Source organism: Nematostella vectensis, chromosome 6 (assembly GCF_932526225.1).
Source record: "Nematostella vectensis chromosome 6, jaNemVect1.1, whole genome shotgun sequence".
Lineage (NCBI taxonomy): Eukaryota > Metazoa > Cnidaria > Anthozoa > Actiniaria > Edwardsiidae > Nematostella > Nematostella vectensis.
In genome coordinates, this window is record NC_064039.1 from 9048772 (window position 1) to 9070848 (window position 22077).

General features: G+C 40.6%; 3 protein-coding genes across 4 annotated transcripts in view; 1 reads left to right on the forward strand and 2 right to left on the reverse strand.

Moving 5' to 3' along the window:
* LOC116615612 (transmembrane protein 128) lies at positions 1-2729 on the reverse strand. The gene is made up of 4 exons (XM_032377368.2): positions 2572-2729; positions 2071-2230; positions 1624-1785; positions 1-1424 (listed from the first exon to the last, which is right to left on the reverse strand). Exons 1-4 carry the CDS (start codon positions 2663-2665, stop codon positions 1322-1324), a joined length of 519 nt encoding a protein of 172 aa, XP_032233259.2. The 5' UTR covers positions 2666-2729; the 3' UTR covers positions 1-1321.
* LOC5508618 (transient receptor potential cation channel subfamily V member 6) lies at positions 2719-21531 on the forward strand. The gene is made up of 18 exons (XM_048728527.1): positions 2719-3233; positions 4433-4615; positions 6286-6481; positions 7018-7171; positions 7579-7713; positions 9264-9356; positions 11807-11863; positions 12209-12291; positions 12745-12820; positions 13580-13729; positions 13947-14054; positions 14932-15083; positions 16652-16761; positions 17124-17236; positions 18353-18406; positions 18719-18835; positions 19421-19558; positions 20259-21531. The coding sequence occupies exons 1-18, from the start codon at positions 2825-2827 to the stop codon at positions 20349-20351; spliced, it is 2421 nt and encodes an 806-aa protein (XP_048584484.1). The 5' UTR covers positions 2719-2824; the 3' UTR covers positions 20352-21531.
* The window catches only part of LOC116615595, a 9404-nt gene continuing 7438 nt past the window's right edge, over positions 20112-22077 (reverse strand). For both annotated transcript variants that reach the window (XM_048728523.1, XM_032377343.2), the window contains one exon: positions 20112-21118. In XM_048728523.1, coding sequence (XP_048584480.1) covers positions 20643-21118 — 476 coding nt within the window. In that variant the 3' untranslated portion in view covers positions 20112-20642. The remainder of the gene's footprint in view (positions 21119-22077) is intronic.

The following is a 22077-nucleotide window of genomic DNA, read 5'->3' on the forward strand; positions in this document are numbered from 1 at the left end:
TATGTTTCTGGTACTTAAAAAAGTATTTCAATACTTTATTAAGATAATAGTATTCTAATACTTATCATAATTAGATTCTCACATTGTATACATCTTAATATGTACATTATAATTAGTATGGCAAGGGTTTTTAATTGTTTTGTTGACAGCAAACTTTTCACTGATTGATCTAGCATAGCTGTACACAAAACAACTCCATAGGATATAAAATGTTTTAAGATACATTTCTTTCATATCTGTTCTTTCTTTTAAATGTACCAAAGCTGTGCATTTATGAGAAATGGTCAACAACTAATAATTATTGAATTGTTATTATTTCAATGTAGTTAAATATTTTGGTTTATAGGATTGTTAATATTATTTGTGTTTAGTTGTTTTCTTTCCAGCAAAACATGTTATTGGCTGCAAAGAAGACAACAATATAATTGAATAATGATAAAATATCGATAATCCTATAAAGCTTAACCAGAGTTTTTCATAAATGCACTATTGTACAATAGAGTACATTTATTGGAAATGCCCAGTTCACAAGAACTTGTACAGTTTCTGTAATATTATTTTTATTAATAAACACAAACTACATCTGGCCAAGTCCCTGCTTGCACTGTTACAAAATTTTGATCATTCAGTATTTTAATCTAAAAGATTATCAACAGTGAATTTACAATCTATAATATTGATTGTGGTCTCTATTTCCTGTGCATTTTGCCTAAGTAATGCTAGATCGTATTGTTTACATTAGGGAAACACTTCGCTTGTATAGAATCCTTCATTCTACATATTATTAGTTTCAGTTGAGATCCCATCTTTCTTGCAGCTTTACAGGTTCAAAAGCTGCAAAGAAGACTAACATCCAAATTGATGTTGCTGTTTTTGGTAATTTGCACATGAAAAAATTGTTATGTATGCTAGTGGCATAATAAAAATAATTAAAAATGTGAACTTTCCTATTTTTATTTTGAGTTGTTTATCCATGACTCTGTATAAATCATTGGGATCCAATGTTTGTATTTTTATTACAACTGAATTGACCTTTTAACAGTCCCTATTTACTTACCTTGACTTTTGCATGATCTCATTCTACCGGCTTTTCTACTGTATACTGTACACATTGTTGTCTGAACTCTGTTAAAACAATAACAAAGCTCATTGTTGTCTGAGCTTTGTTATTGTTTTCACTTGATACTGGGCTAGGATGACAACATGGTGACTAGCTGAGACTCTTTAGTAAGGTCCACAAGAAAGCATTTCCTGACAATCTAACACAATGACATCTAGACCTGCCAGTAAAGTCTGTGCCAAACTTGTTGATAAACATTTCTCACAGCGGGATCAGTGTTGTCAGGAAGACCACACCCATAAACAGCGTGAAGATGATGAATGGAGTGAAAAAACTCCAGACAGGCCAGAGAGCTATTGTACAGCTGACATAAACAAAAATAAATAAGAACCCCTAACACAATAAAAGATATTTACAAAACAGCAGTGAAATAGCTTGATAACATGATGTTGAGAACAGGAGAAGGACAGGGATATCAAGAAATACATGGCCAAAGAGTGTTTGATTTGTGTGCAAGGAAGATGAGTGTGCAAGAGCAAACAGTGAGTGTGTAACCAACTCACCAAACAAGTCCTGATATGAATGAAAATGTAGCAACTGGAATGAGAGCAGGGCTTTCCTGGTCCCAGTCTGTAACTTTCTTATAATAACTGCACCAGACGACAAAGTATAAGCCGACAATGACGTTGATTCCAATCAGAGCAGTACCTAGATACAGCCATGGTCTGAAAAGAAATAATAGGTAACACTGACGACGCAGTCACAGAAAATAAAAAAAGATGGTAATCATTAATTTCCTGATGTTACAACACCTCTTGTTGCATTTAAAATGGAAAATAAGCGCCTTATAATGGATTTTGAGTCCTACTATTCTATTGCCTCCTTCCTTTTACATCCTGTACATGTAAAAGATGAATAAATAAACCCTCAATACAGAAGAAAGACAAAGATAAGCACTTTTAATGCCTTGGAGAAGGGTTTTTTTTACATAACATAGACTAGTACTTTACCTGTTGATACGATCATCTACTTTTATGGCAATGTAAAAGTCTGTGTAGTAAAAAACCAACATGGCCGCTGTCATCCAAAATATAGAATGAACGTTGATGCGATATTTATTTTTTGGATCATTTTCCTCGAGTATCTTTTCCCCGCCACATTTCAAGTTCTCTGAAATAAAGAACAAATGTCAATTGTGACTGATATTTTATGGCTACTCTGACTAAAAAACACTGAAGTGAAACTGAAAGACAGACATGAAAATGCCTGGAAAATTGAAGTTAACATTGCGAATTCGATAGAATCTGATAGTCAACGATGTTTGGGGTCATCTGACTTTAGTAGCCTCGGAAACCCAGGAGCCTTCGTATGAGGTGAAACGGTAGGACAGAAAAGACTCTATCTGGGGTTTCCGACAAAATGATGACGACAGTGTTAGCACACTCAAATATAGCTAAGCTAGGCTAAGTTAATGTCTAAATTACATCTTTATGATCCTAATTAACACTCACCATCCAGTAATGAGTCATAGTCCCCTCTTCTGTGTCTTAAAAACGCGTCGTATAAGTTTTGTTGGAGTCGGACATTTGTCCTGGAAGCCGCCATCTTGGGTTTGTAACGAACTGGAATTCCTGTGGACACAGGCTTCCCGAGCCTGGCAACAAATCGAAGGTAACAACAACATAAAAGCAAGATGGCGGGAGTGTCGATGTGTGATGTGAGGTGTAAAGAAGGGAACAAGTAAGATCTTACAGAAAATAGATCATGGGGAACCGTGGTTCCTCTGATGGAACAACAAGAGTAGGAAAAGATGTTATTCAACAAACTGAAAGTACTTCAACGGCTTGGTACGACCTTCTGAACGTCAAAAATAGCGGAAGGTTGATTGTTGCGTATAGGAAGGCTCTAGCAACAAAAGACTTCACCGAAGTGAATGAATTGATCGCTAGTTTGAAGGAATATATGTATGATGATGGAAATGGAAGGAATGTTCCTATAGCACGTCTTGTTCATAAGAGAGGTTTGTCAAGGGAGGCGGACGTAGATAAAAACTCTAGGCCGAGTTTGATTTGTCTCCCGAGGAGAAAGGATACTAAACGAGTTCACAGCAATGCAAGTTTACAGGGCAACAGACTTGCTTTGATAAACATGGCTTACGGCCCGGATGCACTAGGTACGACTGATATTTTAAGTATGACGGGTTTAAGTTATTTATAATTGTGACTAATTTATATAATTTTTTTAGGATAAGCAAATGTTTAGGCAGATGACATCTTGCACTACACTATACAAAAGATTGCGTGATTAGAACAAAAATCAGAAAACTACATGCATTCTGCTTGCACATACGTCTAAGTGAGAACCAACCTTTTTTTAATGTAACAAATATCTAAGCATCGATCTAACTAAGGCCTAGTTTAAAGGCCGCTTTAACGTCGCATTAAATTCAGCCGTATTAAATTTTTACAATTTTATACATAGTTAATTCGGCATCTAAAACCATGCGAGATAATACGCCTGGCTTAGGCACATAGTACAGCTTAAGTCAGATTGGTTTTAGACGCCGTGTTATCCATGCGCCGTATGGAATGCATAAGTTATTATAATGAATGCAAATGTAGCTAAACCAACAGAATACGGCTACAAGACAGCATTGGTTTTAAACGCCAAATTAGGTCCCAGCCGTAGCAAATATTTAATTGAATTATGAAGTCACGCAAAGGATTATCCAGCAGTTTTAAATAAAGTTTTAGCTAAAACCTTTCGCCTGCGCGCTTTACAACAGTGTATTGAACATTGTATTTATTGATCCTCTTCTTTTTTCGAAGTCAAATGACGACATACCAGAAACCCATGTCTCCATAAACTCACAATTTTATATTCAAGCACACAGAACACTTATTTCGTTTTTGCCAATTTGCACGCTTGCTTTTCTACTCGATAAAGAATAATACTTCATGAAGCCATCAATATGGTTAGGGTTTGGGCTAGGGTCAGTATCTAGGACACACTATGTTGATGGCTACATAAAGTTTCAACCCGTGAAACGAGCCATGTACCGCTGTCATTGTGATAGTGCAGGCATTAATCGCTTACCCGCTAGAACTAAATTATTAACCTACTGCTAATTTAATACAGCGTCTAAAACCACCGCTATATTTAAGTCGACTAAAATTCGAATTTTATATGGCGCGACATTAATGCGGCCTTTAAACTATATCTAAGCATTGATCTAACTAATATCTCAAAGAACAATCTAACCTGGGGGACCTTCAGATGAAATTAAGAGTTGAGATGAGATAATAAGTTGATAAAAATTATTATTATTTTGAAAATACAGGAGATGTTGATGATGATGTTTTGTTTATCTAGAGCAAGAGCCAGCACAGTATCGACATTTGTGTTGGAAGGTTGGCGAGCTTGGGGCTGTTGGGGAAAATATTCTTCATACATGTTTCCTGAATGCTACAAGAACTCACTTTGACCTAGGAATGCTCTTGATAAAAGCCTATCCCAAAATTATTAATGACATCTACACCAGCGATGAATATTATGGTACGTAATTTAGCGAGTTATTTTTTAAGTTACTAACTACTTACTAACCGAGAGGGAGGTCATGCCGAGAAATATCAAACTGAGGCGTTGGCGTATCGACTGAGGCTTTGCGAGGTTCGGCATGACCGAACGTTCGAGGTTAATAAGTTGTTTATTATATGGCTTTTTAAAATAAAAATGACAAGAAAACAAGTCAAATTTCGCTTTCGCGCGAATATTGATTAGTTTATCGATCAATATCAAAAAGGCGGGAAAACAAGAAACACTCGCGCGCTGCCAAATAAAAAATGTAAATGAGTGAAAAGATTCAACAAGTAATTGGACGACTTTTCTGGCTATTTTCTTTCTATTTGCACTTTTTGGAAGCTACAGGTTTTATCATAGATGAAGTTGATTGTACTGCTTTATTATTTGATGAAAATAATGCATTTACAAATAACAGGTAGTACTTTTATCTTCAAGAGACTTTTCTGGGCCTTTACACCCCTTGTTATTTATTCATTTGCCTTTGTTTATCCAATGTATTTCTTGGCTATCGGTGGCGCTCGCCGACTCGTAATCTTATCGTTTTTCTTTTTGTCAAAATTTTCCTCTTCAGTCTCTTCAGGATAATAAAACTCCGACTCATAGTGCTCGTCCATTCCCATTTTGTTGTTGTTGTTGTTGCTTTGGTTTTTTTGGTTGATTTTGTTTTAGCGAAATTCGTGCAACCGAACAAAACAACACAAAAAGCTCACAAAATGTCCCTCTCCGGATACGGAAAAAGACGGCCCGCCAACCAACAATTTCTGCTTCTTCTGGGTGTTGGAATTTGCTACTTGAATGTTCACTGTTGCGCATTTTGCAGTTTGAAGGTGGAAAAAAAATTCAAAAAACAGAAAATTGTGAAAAAATTTTCGTAGGGCAATACGGAATTTCGTAATGCCCTCAGAGACGGGCAATACGGGGATGTCACGACTACCAATAAGCCAATCACAGCGCACGTATGTATTATATTACCTTGTAGTATTATATGCCCTTGCCCACCCTTGGTACTATGTTATGAGACACTAACTGGGCCCATAGGGGCCCTTCAGACTAATATTTTTGAAAACTTTATGGGAGTTGTAATCCAAAAATGTACCCCCTGCCAGATATATTATGGATATACTGCCCCACCCCTACCCATCATACAAGAGGGGGGTGAATAGGTTCGTGGATCGGCGGATTTGGCCCCGAAATGCTCACGGATGACAGATTTTGATTATTATTTCAGCGGATGGGCGGATTTTGGAAGTACGGCAGATCACGGATCTCTTCACAATTCGGGCGCTGATTTCGGATTTTGACTGCTTCGACGATCGAATTTCGGATTTAAAAAAAAATTCAATCGATGCTATTGTTTATCTGTCAAACCATGCGGATCTAAAAAATTATGCGGATCCACGGATTTGCCCCAAAAATGTAGCTGATCTGCGGATTTACATACCCCTATTCCCCCCCCCCCCCCATACAAGATGTCCTAATAGAGGACAATGCGTACTTACCATATTTGAAGGTTGTCAAGGGGGTGGTTATGTCCTAGAGGTGTTATTCATCTTGTGCTGTTCTTAATTAACAATGCCATCTGGAAAAAAATACTGGCTTTTATTTACGGTAAAAGTTGACCCTTGCTAAATGTTTTGCCAAAGGGGAGAACTGTCTACATATGGCAATAGTCAATGGAGATCTTGCATTGGTGCACTTTCTGTGCAAAAACGGCATTGATATCCACCAGAGGGCATGCGGTGCATTCTTCTGCCCCGATGACCAGAAGTCCTCAAGGGAAGACTGTGAGACACAAGAGAGTGTTGTGCTTTGCACAGAGACTAACTACCAGAGTTTGAGGTACATGCAACTCCATGTGATTCTATTACTCCATGTGGCTTTGGTTATGTCTAGAAGTTTTTTTTATTGCTTGAGTTTGTATGCTATTGTGAAGTTTTCTGTATTTGTTTGTCTTTTTTGTCATGTAAAAAAAAAATTAATTCATTTTAGCACTATTAAAACTTTGGTGTTTCGGGAATTCCAAAGCAGACCTGTGGTCAATGCTTCACTGATCTGTTCTTGAATTCTCCAAAGCACATTTTTAAAACAATATGCTTGATATACAAACAAATGCAATTTTTCGAAACCCTTGTTAAATAAAGACTTCACGGCATGTTCAAATGTTGAAGCAGTGTTTTTACCTTTTATCAAATGGAAATTGTGTGCTGTGAATGTTCAAATTTTCAAGCAGTGTTTTTACCTTTTATCAAATGGAAATTGTGTGCTTTTTTGTGATGTACTTACAGAGATATGATATTATATAAATCCAAGAATCATCTACAAAGCTGTTGGTCAAGGAAGCAAATTTTTATGCAATCTTGTGTTTTTGTTGATAGCAACACCTACTGGGGTGAGTACCCCCTGTCATTCGCAGCTTGCCTGGGGCAAGAAGATACAGTCAAATACCTATTACACAGGAGAGCATGCCCAAATAAACAAGATAGCAATGGAAACACTGTGCTACACATGATGGTTATTCATGATCAAAAGGTAAGTATTAAAAGTGTCAAATATGTGTTAACTGTCAAATATTTCAAATGGCTAGTGTCAACAGGGCTTGTCATTTGATATTCTCTGCTCTTACACACACATCAACATATCCAGTCAACTCACATTTATTAGTAAACTTGTGAAAAACTGGCAGATGACAGGGTTGACTATACAATGTCTCATTATTGTATGAAATAAGAAAAAAATCTATTGAATTTGTTATTATTATGACTGAAGATTGCCGGGAAATAGATCTTCAACTGACATTGTTTTTTTGGGTGTGTGTGTGTGTGTGTGGGGGGGGGGGGGGGGGGGGGTTGGAGGGTTGGGGGGCTAAAAACCAGAAGGGTGGGTATGGCCAATCTGCTAAATTTGGTTTTACTAGTGCTGTTTTTGTGATTGTGTAGGACATGTACGATCTATTGGTGGATTACGGGTGCTGGTGTTCCTGTTCTCTCTGCTCCAATGGTGTCCAGTTGCACATTAGGAACAGACAAGGATTTACTCCCCTTACACTAGCAGCTAAACTGGCAAGGAATGAGGTGAAATTATAATATTTATTTGATGCTTGACAACACGTACCTTCACCTAGTGTCCGTTGCAGCCATTCCTGTCACACTATAGTAGGCTGCCATCCCTGACTTGTCATGCTAGGCGACCATTTTTTACTTGTCATGCTAGGCGACCATTTTTGACTTGTCATGCTAGGCAGCCATTCCTGAATTATCACACTAGGAAGCCATTTCTGACTTGTCACACTAGGCTTCCATCCCTGCCTTGTCACGCTAGGTAGCCATTCCTGATTTGTCACACTAGGAAGCAATTCCTGACTTGACACACTAGGCAGCCATTCCTGACTTGTCACACTAGGCAGCCATTCCTGACTTGTCACACTAGGCTTCCATCCCTGCCTTGTCACGCTAGGTAGCCATTCCTGATTTGTCACACTAGGAAGCAATTCCTGACTTGACACACTAGGCAGCCATTCCTGACTTGTCACACTAGGCAGCCATTCCTGACTTGTCACACTAGGCAGCCATTCCTGACTTGTCACACTAGGCAGCCATTCCCGACTTGTCACGCCAGGCAGCCATTCCTGATTTGTCACACTAGGCAGCCATTCCTGTCTTGTCACACTAGGCTTCCATCCCTGCCTTGTTACGCTAGGTAGCCATTCCTGATTTGTCACACTAGGAAGCAATTCCTGACTTGTCACACTAGGCAGCCATTCCTGATTTGTCACACTAGGCAGCCATTCCTGACTTGTCACACTAGGCAGTTATTCCTGTCTTGTCACACTAGGCAGCCATTCCTGACTTGTCACACTAGGCAGCCATTCCTGATTTGTCACACTAGGCAGCCATTCCTGACTTGTCACACTAGGCAGCCATTCCTGACTTGTCACACCAGGCAGCCATTCCTGATTTGTCACAATAGGCAGCCATTCCTGACTTGTCAAGCTAAGCGGCCATTCCTGACTTGTCAAGCTAAGCGGCCATTCCTGACTTGTCACACTAGGCAGCCATTCCTGACTTGTCACACTAGGCAGCCATTCCTGACTTGTCACACCAGGCAGCCATTCCTGATTTGTCACAATAGGCAGCCATTCCTGACTTGTCAAGCTAAGCGGCCATTCCTGACTTGTCAAGCTAAGCGGCCATTCCTGACTTGTCACACTAGGCAGCCATTCCTGACTTGTCACGCTAGACAGCCATTCATGACTTGTCACACTAGGCAGCCATTCCTGACTTGTTACACTAGGCAGCCATCCCTGACTTGTCACACTAGGCAGCCATCCCTGACTTCTCACACTAGGCAGCCATTCCTGACTTGTCACACTAGGCAGCCATCCCTGACTTGTCACACTAGGCAGCCATTCCTGACTTGTCAAGCTAAGCGGCCATTCCTGACTTGTCACACCAGGTAGCCATTCCTGACTTGTCACACCAGGTACCCATTTCTGATTGAGATTAATGTTTCCAGATTTCCTAAATTTAGTATTGTATCTTTCCTTGTGGACAAATTCACACCATTGTTTGTTTTTTGTTCTAAAAAATAGGATAACCTCTTTGACATTTGTCATGTGTTTCAGATGTTTCATCATATTCTGACCAAGAGCCGTGAAGTATTCTGGGAGTATGGTAACGTGACGGCTGCCGCTTTTCCACTCTGGGAACTAGACACGGTAGGCTATGACCAAGTGGCACTGGGAACTAAACAGGGTAGGCTATGGTCAAATGCCACTAGGAACTAGACACGGTAGGCTATGGTCAAATGCCACTAGGAACTAGACACGGTAGGCTATGGTGAAATGCCACTAGGAACTAGACACGATAGGCTATGGTCAAATACCACTAGGAACTAGACACGGTAGGCTATGGTAAAATGCCACTAGGAACTAGACACCGTAGGCTATGGTAAAATGCCATTAGGAACTAGACACCGTAGGCTATGGTCAAATGCTACTAGGAACTAGACACTGTAGGCTATGGTGAAATGCCACTAGGAACTAGACACGATAGGTTAGGTCAAATACCACTAGGAACTAGACACGGTAGGCTATGGTAAAATGCCACTAGGAACTAGACACCGTAGGCTATGGTAAAATGCCATTAGGAACTAGACACGGTAGGCTATGGTCAAATGCCACTAGGAACCAGACACGGTAGGCTATGGTCAAATGCCACTAGGAACTAGACACGGTAGGCTATGGTCAAATGCCACTAGGAACTAGACACGGTAGGCTATGGTCAAATACCACTAGGAACTAGACACCGTAGGCTATGGTCAAATGCCACTAGGAACTAGACACCGTAGGCTATGGTCAAATGCCACTACGAACTAGACACGGTAGGCTATGGTCAAATGCCACTACGAACTAGACACGGTAGGCTATGGTCAAATGCCACTACGAACTAGACACGGTAGGCTATGGTCAAATGCCACTAGGAACTAGACACGGTAGGCTATGGTCAAATGCCACTACGAACTAGACACGGTAGGCTATGGTAAAATGCCACTAGGAACTAGACACGGTAGGCTATGGTCAAATGCCACTAGGAACTAGACACGGTAGACTATGGTCAAATGCCACTACGAACTAGACACGGTAGGCTATGGTAAAATGCCACTAGAAACTAGACACGGTAGGCTATGGTCAAATGCCACTAGGAACTAGACACGGTAGGCTATGGTCAAATACCACTAGGAACTAGACACCGTAGGCTATGGTCAAATGCCACTAGGAACTAGACACGGTAGGCTATGGTCAAATGCCACTACGAACTAGACACGGTAGGCTATGGTCAAATGCCACTACGAACTAGACACGGTAGGCTATGGTCAAATGCCACTAGGAACTAGACACGGTAGGCTATGGTCAAATGCCACTACGAACTAGACACGGTAGGCTATGGTCAAATGCCACTAGGAACTAGACACGGTAGGCTATGGTCAAATGCCACTACGAACTAGACACGGTAGGCTATGGTAAAATGCCACTAGGAACTAGACACGGTAGGCTATGGTCAAATGCCACTAGGAACTAGACACGGTAGACTATGGTCAAATGCCACTACGAACTAGACACGGTAGGCTATGGTAAAATGCCACTAGGAACTAGACACGGTAGGCTATGGTAAAATGCCACTAGGAACTAGACACGGTAGGCTATGGTCAAATGCCACTACAAACTAGACACGGTAGGCTATGGTAAAATGCCACTAGGAACTAGACACGGTAGGCTATGGTCAAATGCCACTACGAACTAGACACGGTAGGCTATGGTCAAATGCCACTAGGAACTAGACACGGTAGGCTATGGTCAAATACCACTAGGAACTAGACACGGTAGGCTATGGTCAAATGCCACTAGGAACCAGACACGGTAGGCTATGGTCAAATGCCACTAGGAACTAGACACTGTAGGCTATGGTCAAATACCACTAGGAACTAGACACGGTAGGCTATGGTGAAATGCCACTAGGAACTAGACACTGTAGGCTATGGTCAAATGCCACTAGGAACTAGACACGGTAGGCTATGGTAAAATGCCACTAGGAACTAGACACTGTAGGCTATGGTCAAATGCCACTAGGAACTAGACACGGTAGGCTATGGTCAAATGCCACTACGAACTAGACACGGTAGGCTATGGTCAAATGCCACTACGAACTAGACACGGTAGGCTATGGTCAAATGCCACTACGAACTAGACACGATAGGCTATGGTCAAATGCCACTAGGAACTAGACACGGTAGGCTATGGTCAAATGCCACTACGAACTAGACACGGTAGGCTATGGTAAAATGCCACTAGGAACTAGACACGGTAGGCTATGGTCAAATGCCACTAGGAACTAGACACGGTAGACTATGGTCAAATGCCACTACGAACTAGACACGGTAGGCTATGGTAAAATGCCACTAGGAACTAGACACGGTAGGCTATGGTAAAATGCCACTAGGAACTAGACACGGTAGGCTATGGTCAAATGCCACTACGAACTAGACACGGTAGGCTATGGTAAAATGCCACTAGGAACTAGACACGGTAGGCTATGGTCAAATGCCACTAGGAACTAGACACGGTAGGCTATGGTCAAATACATGTCTAATTGTATTTCTGTTTAATAGATCGGCGATCAAGGCCAGGTTATTGAGCGTTCAGCTATTAACATAATCATACATGAGGTATGTTTCAAGATTATATGGGTATACTGTATGTACATATACATACAGTACATATTATGCAAATGGCAAATGTTTTTACTATATTTGATTATACATATTATGTAAATGACAAATGAGTTGATATTTGATTATACATATTATTTAAATGACAAATGTGTTAATGTGAGTTTACATATTATGTGAGAGGCAAAAATGTGTTTTAACACATACAATATAATAGCATATTAAAATATGCCATTATACATATTATTGGCGTGTTAAAATGAGTTTACATGAGAATGGCAAATGTGTCAATAATATGTGAATGTATAATATAATATGTAAAATATATTATTTGAATGGCAGGACTCCCATGAGCACTTGGAGTTACTGGATGGTATCGTGCTCAACATCTTGACTGAAAAGTGGAAGCATGGATGTCGCTTCAGGTGGGGGGCCATGTCAACCCTAGAAATCTAGGAGGGTATACCGTTCCCCTACTGGGCTACGTGTTATACTGTACGTAAAAAAAGCCGAACAGAATATTCCTCTTGGATGGTCACCCTCTATTGCCACAAATAATACTCCTGGACAATGGGAGGAGTTTAAACCCAGCTAGAGCCTGAAGTTATACAGCTTTTCCTTCTCTGAGATGCATTAAACCATAACCAGCCTAATTGGTTATTTGATGCAACTGCCTTCGAAAATAAAAAAATGTGTTTGAGATTTATAAAGCCAAATGTAGAAAAACATCTTTTTTACTCCCTCAATTGACATTGGGTCAAAACCCCCTTTCATCCAATAGCTAGACCCGCCCAAGTCCATATGAGTATTATTACACGTTATTACTCTATTTCACTACTGTGTTTCCTTGATTGAAAGGGGCAAACTGTTTTTTGCAGGTTTTTTCTTCTTCTTTGCATCTACATGATGTATCTATTGATTTTTAGTGTGGCTCTTGGAATAAGGCCTTCAGTGGTATGTATATTGTGGACTAATACATGATATACACAGAGAACATATTCAAAGAAAAAAGAGTGCACAAAATGAGATGAAAGGAATGGATCTCAGGCATACTTACAGAAAAGGTCATACTGGTATATAACAAACATTAAGAAATTGAGAAAATCAACTTGCCGGGGTACATATCATATCAAGCTTTAGTACTTACTAAAAGCAAACATATGAAAGGCTCGTGTGAATAATCATTACAATGTACGTAGCCTGAGTAGCTGGGGGTTATGTTGAGTTTCACAGCAGTTTAGTTTGATTTAAATGGCAGTGCGAGAGATCTGTGCCATTTAAAACAAACTACGAACAACAGTGCTGAATAACGTATGCTCATGCGTGGGTTCTGGCGAAAACAAACACAGTGTTGAATCGTTCGAGTAAAGGTAGGAAAGGCTTACTTCTTGTTTCGACTAACTGTACAGCTTTAAACATACTGTACAAAATATAACAGATTTGTTTGATAATAAGGGAGTCATAAAGAAAATTATAGCCTTAGCTTTGCGCTAGTTTTCTTAGCATTTGCCAAAATGTGACAGTTCTAACCGCGTTGTACTTGAACAAGTCGTGCGTTTTTCAAAACATATTCTCGTATAGAAAACTGCTCTGAAACTCAACATAACCAAAAGCTATGCAGACTACCATGTACTTGCATACCATATCAAGCACTTCTATGAGGACTAACTGCAATGCACATTGACTGGGGCTAATTTGCTCCTGTTTTTACAGGATCCTTCATGCGCGGGTAAATTTGTGAATGTGACGACTAATATCACAAATTCAACTGGGAACTGGAGCTACAGTAAAGTGAGCCTTGAGCCAGTGAAGTGTGACCCTTGCTTCTTAAGGAACGTGATCTATCAGTCAAAACTACACGTGGTATGTAATCATCATCATCATCATCATAATGATAATTAATAACACAGAGTATACGTGCAAGGTATAACTGTGCCAACATCTGGGCTATCTCTTGTGTCTAGTAATTCTAATTAATTTTTTTTTCTCCCCCTGGTTCCGTGCTGTGTTAGAGGTCCTAGCCACCATCTGGGCTATCTTAAGCCTTAGTAATTCTAATTATTATTTTTTCTCCCTCTAGTTCCGTGCTGTGCTAGAGGTCCTTGCCACCATTTGGGCTATCTCCTACCTGGTACTGATAGCCGTGGAAATGTGTCATCAGGGGGTTAGAACTGTCTTTTGGGGGCTGGTAAGTGATACCTTGATAACCAGCCTCGGCAACGTCTTCCTTGATAACCACCCTTAGCAACGTCTTCCTTGATAACCAGCCTTAGCAAGTCTTCCTTGATAACCAGCCCAGATAACACCTTCCCTGATAACCAGCCCAGATAACACCTTTCTTGTAAACTAGCCTTAGCAACGTCTTCCTTGATAACCAGCCTTAGCAACGTCTTACTGTTAACCAGCCCATATAACACCTTCCTTGATAACCAGCCCAGATAACACCTTCCTTGAAAACCAGCCCATATAACACCTTCCTTCATAACCAGCCCATATAACACCTTACTTGATGACCAGCCCAGATAACACCTTCCTTGTAAACCAGCCCATATAACACCTTTCTTGATAACCAGCCCAGATAACACTTTCCTTGAAAACCAGCCCATATAACACCTTACTTGATAACCAGCCCATATAACACCTTCCTTGATAAACAGCCCATATAGACCTTCCTTGAAAACCAGCCCATATAACACCTTCCTTGATAACTAGCCCATATAACACCTTCCTTGATAACCAGCCCAGATAACACCTTCCTTGAAAACCAGCCCATATAACACCTTTCTTGATAACCAGCCCAGATAACACTTTCCTTGAAAACCAGCCTTAGCTATGTCTTCCTTTATAACCAGCTCAGATAACATCTTCCCTGATAACCAGCACAGATAACACCTTCCTTTATAACCAGTCTTAGTTTTCTCACCGTCATTTTATTTTTTTGTAGTCTGTGTGTTGATGGAGGGGAATTTGCAGTACCCTGCTGAAACATTTATAATGTGTGTTGTTGTAGGTGGCCTGTAGTTATTCTATTGTGTCATCATATCATGTCGTCTTTCTTGTTGAAGGTCTACAACCCAATCCGTGGTTTATTCGCAGTCTCCTGTGCCTTAATTCCCTGTTGCCTGGCCACCCGTTTCGCTTGTCTTCAGAAAGTGGAAGACCCGCTGACCGTGGTGGCCCTTGTCTTGGCCTGGCCCTATTCCTTAATGTTTTGCAAGTAAGACCTAGATCCTAGCTTAGCCTTTCCTATTTCTTAATGTTGTGCAAGTAAGACTTATATCGTAGCTTAGCCTTTCCTATTCCTTAATGTTGTGCAAGTAAGACTTATATCGTAGCTTAGCCTTTTCTATTCCTTAATGTTCTGCAAGTAAGAGTTAGATCCTAGCTTAGCCTTTCCTATTCCTTAACGTTCTGCAAGTAAGACTTATATCGTAGCTTAGCCTTTCCTATTCCTTAACGTTCTGCAAGTAAGACTTATATCGTAGCTTAGCCTTTTCTATTCCTTAATGTTCTGCAAGTAAGAGTTAGATCCTAGCTTAGCCTTTCCTATTCCTTAACGTTCTGCAAGTAAGACTTATATCGTAGCTTAGCCTTTCCTATTCCTTAACGTTCTGCAAGTAAGACTTATATCGTAGCTTAGCCTTTTCTATTCCTTAATGTTCTGCAAGTAAGAGTTAGATCCTAGCTTAGCCTTTACTATTCCTTAATGTTCTGCAAGTAAGACTTATATCCTAGCTTAGCCTTTCCTATTCCTTAATGTTCTGCAAGTAAGACTTATATCGTAGCTTAGCCTTTTCTATTCCTTAATGTTCTGCAAGTAAGAGTTAGATCCTAGCTTAGCCTTTACTATTCCTTAATGTTCTGCAAGTAAGACTTATATCCTAGCTTAGCCTTTCCTATTCCTTAATGTTCTGCAAGTAAGACTTATATCGTAGCTTAGCCTTTTCTATTCCTTAATGTTCTGCAAGTAAGAGTTAGATCCTAGCTTAGCCTTTACTATTCCTTAATGTTCTGCAAGTAAGACTTAGATCCTAGCCTAGCCTATCCTATTCCTTAATGTTCTGCAAGTAAGACTTAGATCCTAGCCTAGCCTTTCCTATTCCTTAACGTTCTGCAAGTAAGACTTAGATCCTAGCTTAGCCTTTCCTATTCCTTAACGTTCTGCAAGTAAGACTTAGATCCTAGCTTAGCCTTTCCTATTCCTTAACGTTCTGTAAGTAAGACTTAGGTCCTAGCTCGGCCTGTTCCTATTACGATAAGTTCTGCAAGTAAGACATATGTCCTAGCTCGGTATGGCCCTGCAAGTAAGATTTAGATCTTAGCCTAGCCTTGCCCCATTCCCTATTGTTTTGCAACATTGGTAAGCAAATAAGAAATGTCACAATTTTTGGTGGTCAAGCGGCTGCTGCCCGCTACGTGCCGGACGAGCACATGCTCATATTTTTATTTAATTTATGAATATTTCAATTTAATGTTGAAGCCGCATTGTCACCAGTTTAGTCCCGGAGGTCCGACGGAAACCTCAACCGTTGAAAGACAAAATAATCTATTAAAACCCGAGATATTATACAGGCCATCCGCTCTAAATTATCAATCAGATCCTCAAAGAAACTTTCAATAAACACACTGCTTTCAATATTTTATAATATTTTTCGCGTTTTCCTTAAAAACCATCCCAGTTATATTTAACATTGACTTGAAGAATACTTTTTCATATTGTGCTATAATTCAAACTACTAGTCCTTCCAGTAAAAAGTTCTATAGGAAGTTCTGTTCTTTTTTTAGGGGGTTTCAGTTGACGGGGCCATATGTGGTCATGATTTACCAGATGTTAAAGAGAGACTTCATCATCTTCTTCATCATTTACGGGATCTTTGTCATCGGATTCTCACAAGGTACTAAACATGAAAAAAAAATTTGGTAACATTTACTATACCGGCATATTTACTTTTCCTTCTGTTTCTTTATTTATATCTCAGATTTCATTTAGACCTTCAATTTCCACTGTCGTATTTTGCAATGCATTACAATGCCTTGTTTTCATCCTTGAGCCTTTCTTACCTCACATACACCCTTACAGGCCAGTACTCAGGGGGGCTTGTTTCCCTATTTTTGTTTTCCTATTTTTTTAGAAAATACCAATACAATACCAATACAACACCCTTGCAGGCGCTCATGCATTCAGCCAATCCATCTGTTAGCCAGACTATCGTATCACTCCAAGCTCTTGTGGGTTTAACATCCATTTCTTTTGAAGCCATGTTTCTAGCGGTTTCTGGATACCTGGATGACTCGGTAGATGAGCACATGTTCGCGCGCTGGTTCTCCTCGGGACTTGTTTTAATCATCATGTCACTGGGAGAGTTTGGGGTGAGTAGCGCTCAATGGATTTCGTGGAAGCACCGGCAGGGACGTACGCAGGATTTTACCAAATTGCAGTCAAAGCATTCAGAAGCTGAATGAGGGCGTGGCCCCTCATCCCCGTGAAGATTTCATAGCTCCCGCTTTTGGGTTTAAATTGACGGCAATACGTCAGACTTTATTACAACGCGATCCTCTTTCATCTGAGATAGGAAATCAGTCGTCGCATGGCGCTGAACGACATAACAGTATGTTATGATTAAGATTTAAAGTATTTCTTCTCACCATATATATAAAACTACGTACATAAAAATAAGTAAAGAGTAAACATTTGATTTTTATCCCTCGTTATGCAAATAAGGAAGCCGAATTTTTTTGCAGTCCAGTGACTGCAGGCCTATAGGCTGCGTACGCCCCTGACCGGTGGCCTAGTGTGTTAACGCCCGCATTGCAGGCTAAGTGTGTTAGCTCGTCGGCCTCTCATCGCTGTGACCCAAGTTCGAATCCTTGCTCTGACTGGGGATTTTATCGAGTTCATACCTTGATTCGAATTGTGTCACAGTGAGTTCTCCGGTGTTTCCAGTCTTCACGGATAAGAACACTAACCCGGAGGGTGCCGTCTCTTCAAGCTGCATTACACTAAACTGAATCGAAGAGACACAAAAGAACTACTGGGGACGCAATAGACCCTCTGGCAGTGACCACTCTCACTGACAGTGCTTACTTACAATACACACACGGGGGCACTTAATATGCAGCCTAGCTCCGTTGTGCCTTCCGCACCAGTATAACTGGTGGACTGGTTAGTACCCGCATTATTGCTGTTTGTTTGTGTTTATGGGTGATAACTATTTTCGAGAGATTTAGATGAATAGCAATCACTAGTTTAGTGACTTCCTTTCTCTGTGAGTGTTTATGGGTAAATTGTAATGTATCTTGGCCAACGTATAAAAAGGCAAAAAGCTATAAGTTATAAGAATGCATTTTTTTGGGCAAGTTTTAACGCATAAAGAAGTGTTTGTTAACACAAACACTGGCACTTCCGTGCAGAAGTTGGTAGACGTTTTGCGATTGTAACATTGTTCATGAGCAAGGTGTCAGAGAGTAAAAGTCTATTATTTTTAGGATCCTTTGGTGCAGTTGGTTGAGTCAGATTCTCCCTACAAGATAATTGGCCTGGTAAGTACGTAGTGGTCGCGTAATTCACATCCGAGTTCTGTGTGTGTAATGAATCCAAAATGGCAACGATCACCGTGTGGTTGGTGGTCTCACTGGGTGAACTACTTGATCTCGTGTTGTGCTTGCGTTTGCACTTGCTCTTGTCTCCTAGTGAAAACCCCTTTACCAACCTTACATGGATTATGCCATTACACCTCGGGAAATGCATGCCTGACCGACCACTGATTATACGTATAAGCCGATCTCGCAATATTAATTATGGGTTACGGTGTGGAACATGTGTAAGAACTGTTGTCTGATAACTTCTTTCAGTTTGTGTTCTTCATATTTATGGTCCTCGGGGCTTTGCTAATCGTCAACATGTTGATTGCTATGATGGGTAACACATACCAGTCGGTGTCCGAGACCAAGAAAGAATGGACCAGACAGGTAACATGCTCCTTCCTCTGCCCCACCCCTTCTGTCCATGCCCAATCACCCATTCATCATCCCCTCCCTCAAAGCCTCCTTATTATCATCTTTGAAATAGTACCCAAACAAATTAATACAGTCCAACCGAGGACGGTTATTCGGCTGCGATTTGCCAATAGACCTTTTTTACGATGTTGCGCGCGCATCCAAAATGCCACAGACTGGCGGGCCACCGCTGATATAAAATTGCGTACGAAGTGGATTTTAAAGACAATGCTATAGAAATGCTACCAGAGTGCTAGATACAAATTGGCGCTAGAGTCAAATTCCACTTTGTCCGCATTTTGTATCAGCTGTGGCATTTTTGATGCGGTCTATTTCATTGGCAAGGTCGTATACATACGTTACCAATGCAAGTGCAAGCCAGCTTAGTCCCATGCTTTCTCACCCGGCTTCTTGATTGGGTTTCCTGTGGTTGCTAAGAGCATTTACGTCACAGTATAATCTATCCCCAGTCCTTTTGCCCTCAGCTAACCACAGCAATCCCAAACAGAACGCCATGGAGTAAGTTGAGTGCTTACTGACTCCTTTTGGTTTTGGCAGTGGGCCCAGATAGTGCTCGACATTGAGCGAATGCTGACGCCTGGCAAAAGACTCAGGCTACTGCATAAGTACTCTGAGCCAGTGGGCGGTCAGCGGGCACTCATCATGAGACTCCGGCAGCATAACAATAGAGAACAGGTGAACCAATCAGCTCATTGAATTCAGAAGCGTTGACCTTTTTGGCTCTTTATTACCTTAGACCAAGAATTACTGAAAATGCTATAGAGTTTTAAAAACGTAGAGCTCATTAGCAGGGTATTTCGACATCAATGAGACCAGACTCCAAGAAAACACGGCAGGGCCTCAAGTCTCTGCCAGCCGCCATTTTATCTTCCTAGCAAAGAACAGAATGTGGAAAAGAATCTATTTCTATCGACTGGTTTAGAGAAGCCATTGTGAAATTTTGTATACCTTGTTAAAAACAAAGCAGAAAAGTGTATTTCGAGATTTCTTCAAATAATTTCAGGGCCGTAGCAAGTGCCTCGCCCCCCAATATTTTGAAAAATTATTATAAAAAGTCCAGTATGGGGGTGGCTGTGCCCTCCCCCCAATATTTTTTTATGTATTGTGCCCCCCCTCCCCCCCCCCCCCACAATATTTCGAACCCTGCCACGGCCCTGAATTTATCTTCGAATATGAAATGAAAACAAATACGAAAGTTTAACCGACAGAGTCATCTCACAATACAGACTTTCTATAAAATATGTTTTTACTAAATAAATCTGTATAAAAGTTATTTCAATTTCAATAAATATTCGTATAATTATAAAATCATATTATTTTGTAAATATAAATGCATTTTTTCCCAATAGCAATTATTTGTCCCATCTCTTTTCAGAGTAAAGTATCCCATGATCCCAAGCAACACAAAGCGTCCAATCCGAGCAATGGGGCGGCCACATTCCACAAAGATGCCGAGTACCTAAAATAGTACGTAACGTGACCATCACGTGTCGTGCCGGGTACCTAAAAAAAGCCCGTCACGTGACCATCACGTGACATACCATGACTGGCAGCAGTCATCGACATGGAGCAACCTGTTGTAACTCAAATTCACGACATCAATATTGGTCTCCAAGCGACAACCAATAACAAGTCGCATGTCATGGAAACTGACATCGCGGAAGTTTTAAAGTCAACCGTCTGAACGCAACCTGATTTTAAAAATGTATATCTCTAAATTGTTTCTTTTACCATGATGCGTGGATCCACTAATTGCAATTTATGCCTTCTTGGGTCTAAAGTTTTTGCAGACGCAAAATTTCCGTAAATACGGGAATTTTTTGACGATGCATTTTGGCTGATCTCCGTACTTGTTTACTCGACTGAAGTTTGGGTTGACTGTCACGTGACCCGCCGCGCCAATTTTGACCGTGACCTCAAATAGCGCTTGCATGGGCTCTGTTTCCATGGTGATGAGGAAATGCGCATCATCGTTGGTTGGTTCTCCGAAATTCACCTTGTCATCCGTGTCTTGATTTGTGCTGGAAAACCGCTGGACCTTGTCATTGGGCTCGTATCTCACTGCGCTGTGAACAGTGGTCAGCGTGATTTGATGGCAAGACATGCGCAGGATGTCTGTACTGTTGAGCCGCGCGTTGATGTGCTGCACAGCGGCCTGTGCTGCTTTAGTAATATCGGGTCTTTTGTGGTCAGCGGCCTTGAATTGGAGGCATGGGCACCAGTGTTCATCTATTACTACGGAAAAAAGTTTTGACATTCGTTATACGCCTATTTTAAAAACGTTGCCAGTGCCAATGGCGAAAGGGAAAATAACATTTTTGAACGTTGCTTTGTATGATGATAAATTAACTAATCGTATGATTTATCCACATTGCCGTGTGTTCTGTAGAAATAAAACGAGCACTTGCAACCTGTTTTTTAAATAGGTGTATATAGCATGTTTGTAGATAGCATGAATATTTCTTTGTATGGTATGATTTTAGACTTTTTTTCATAAATGTCACCGTATTTTCTTTTTTAATCAAAATTAATCCACGCAGGTATCTGCAGGTCAGAAAAAAACTGCGAATTGCAATTATTAAAAAAAACATTTATTGGATGTATTAAAACACAATAACATGCACATTAATAAATTATTTTAAAATGTATTACGTTAATAAATCATTTTAAAATATATACGGTCTGATTTGATTTGGAGCAGATGGCCAGAGAAGAAAAGATGGTATGACTAGAAAAACTACAGACACAGCTATAGACTCACTAAGTGGTTCACGAGCGCATGGTGGAATCAGGGAGCAAAGATCAAACGAAGGGCTAGAGATCAGCGAAATCCCTCCCTGCTCATCTGACGAGATGGTTTCGACACCGGTTGACCCCTTCATTGACGGTTAATTTTATTTGTGTATTTGGATCGAAAAAGTTTCTGGATGGATCAAGTGACCTATTACCACAGCTAAGGATGTCTATTTGATCATAATTGATCCATGGTCAGTGAATTACTACTCTGGAGATGTACACGACCCGAAATGATCACCAAAAGTACCCCAAGCGATTCCTGGACCCGAAACCATACCAGGAGTCCCCGAAATCGACCTCAAGGAATTGCGGTAATGGACAAAGGGAAAGCAGAAGAAATCACTTGCAATTCTTAAAGCATAATTAAGGGTTTTGCCCCGGCGGTAAACCCATAAACA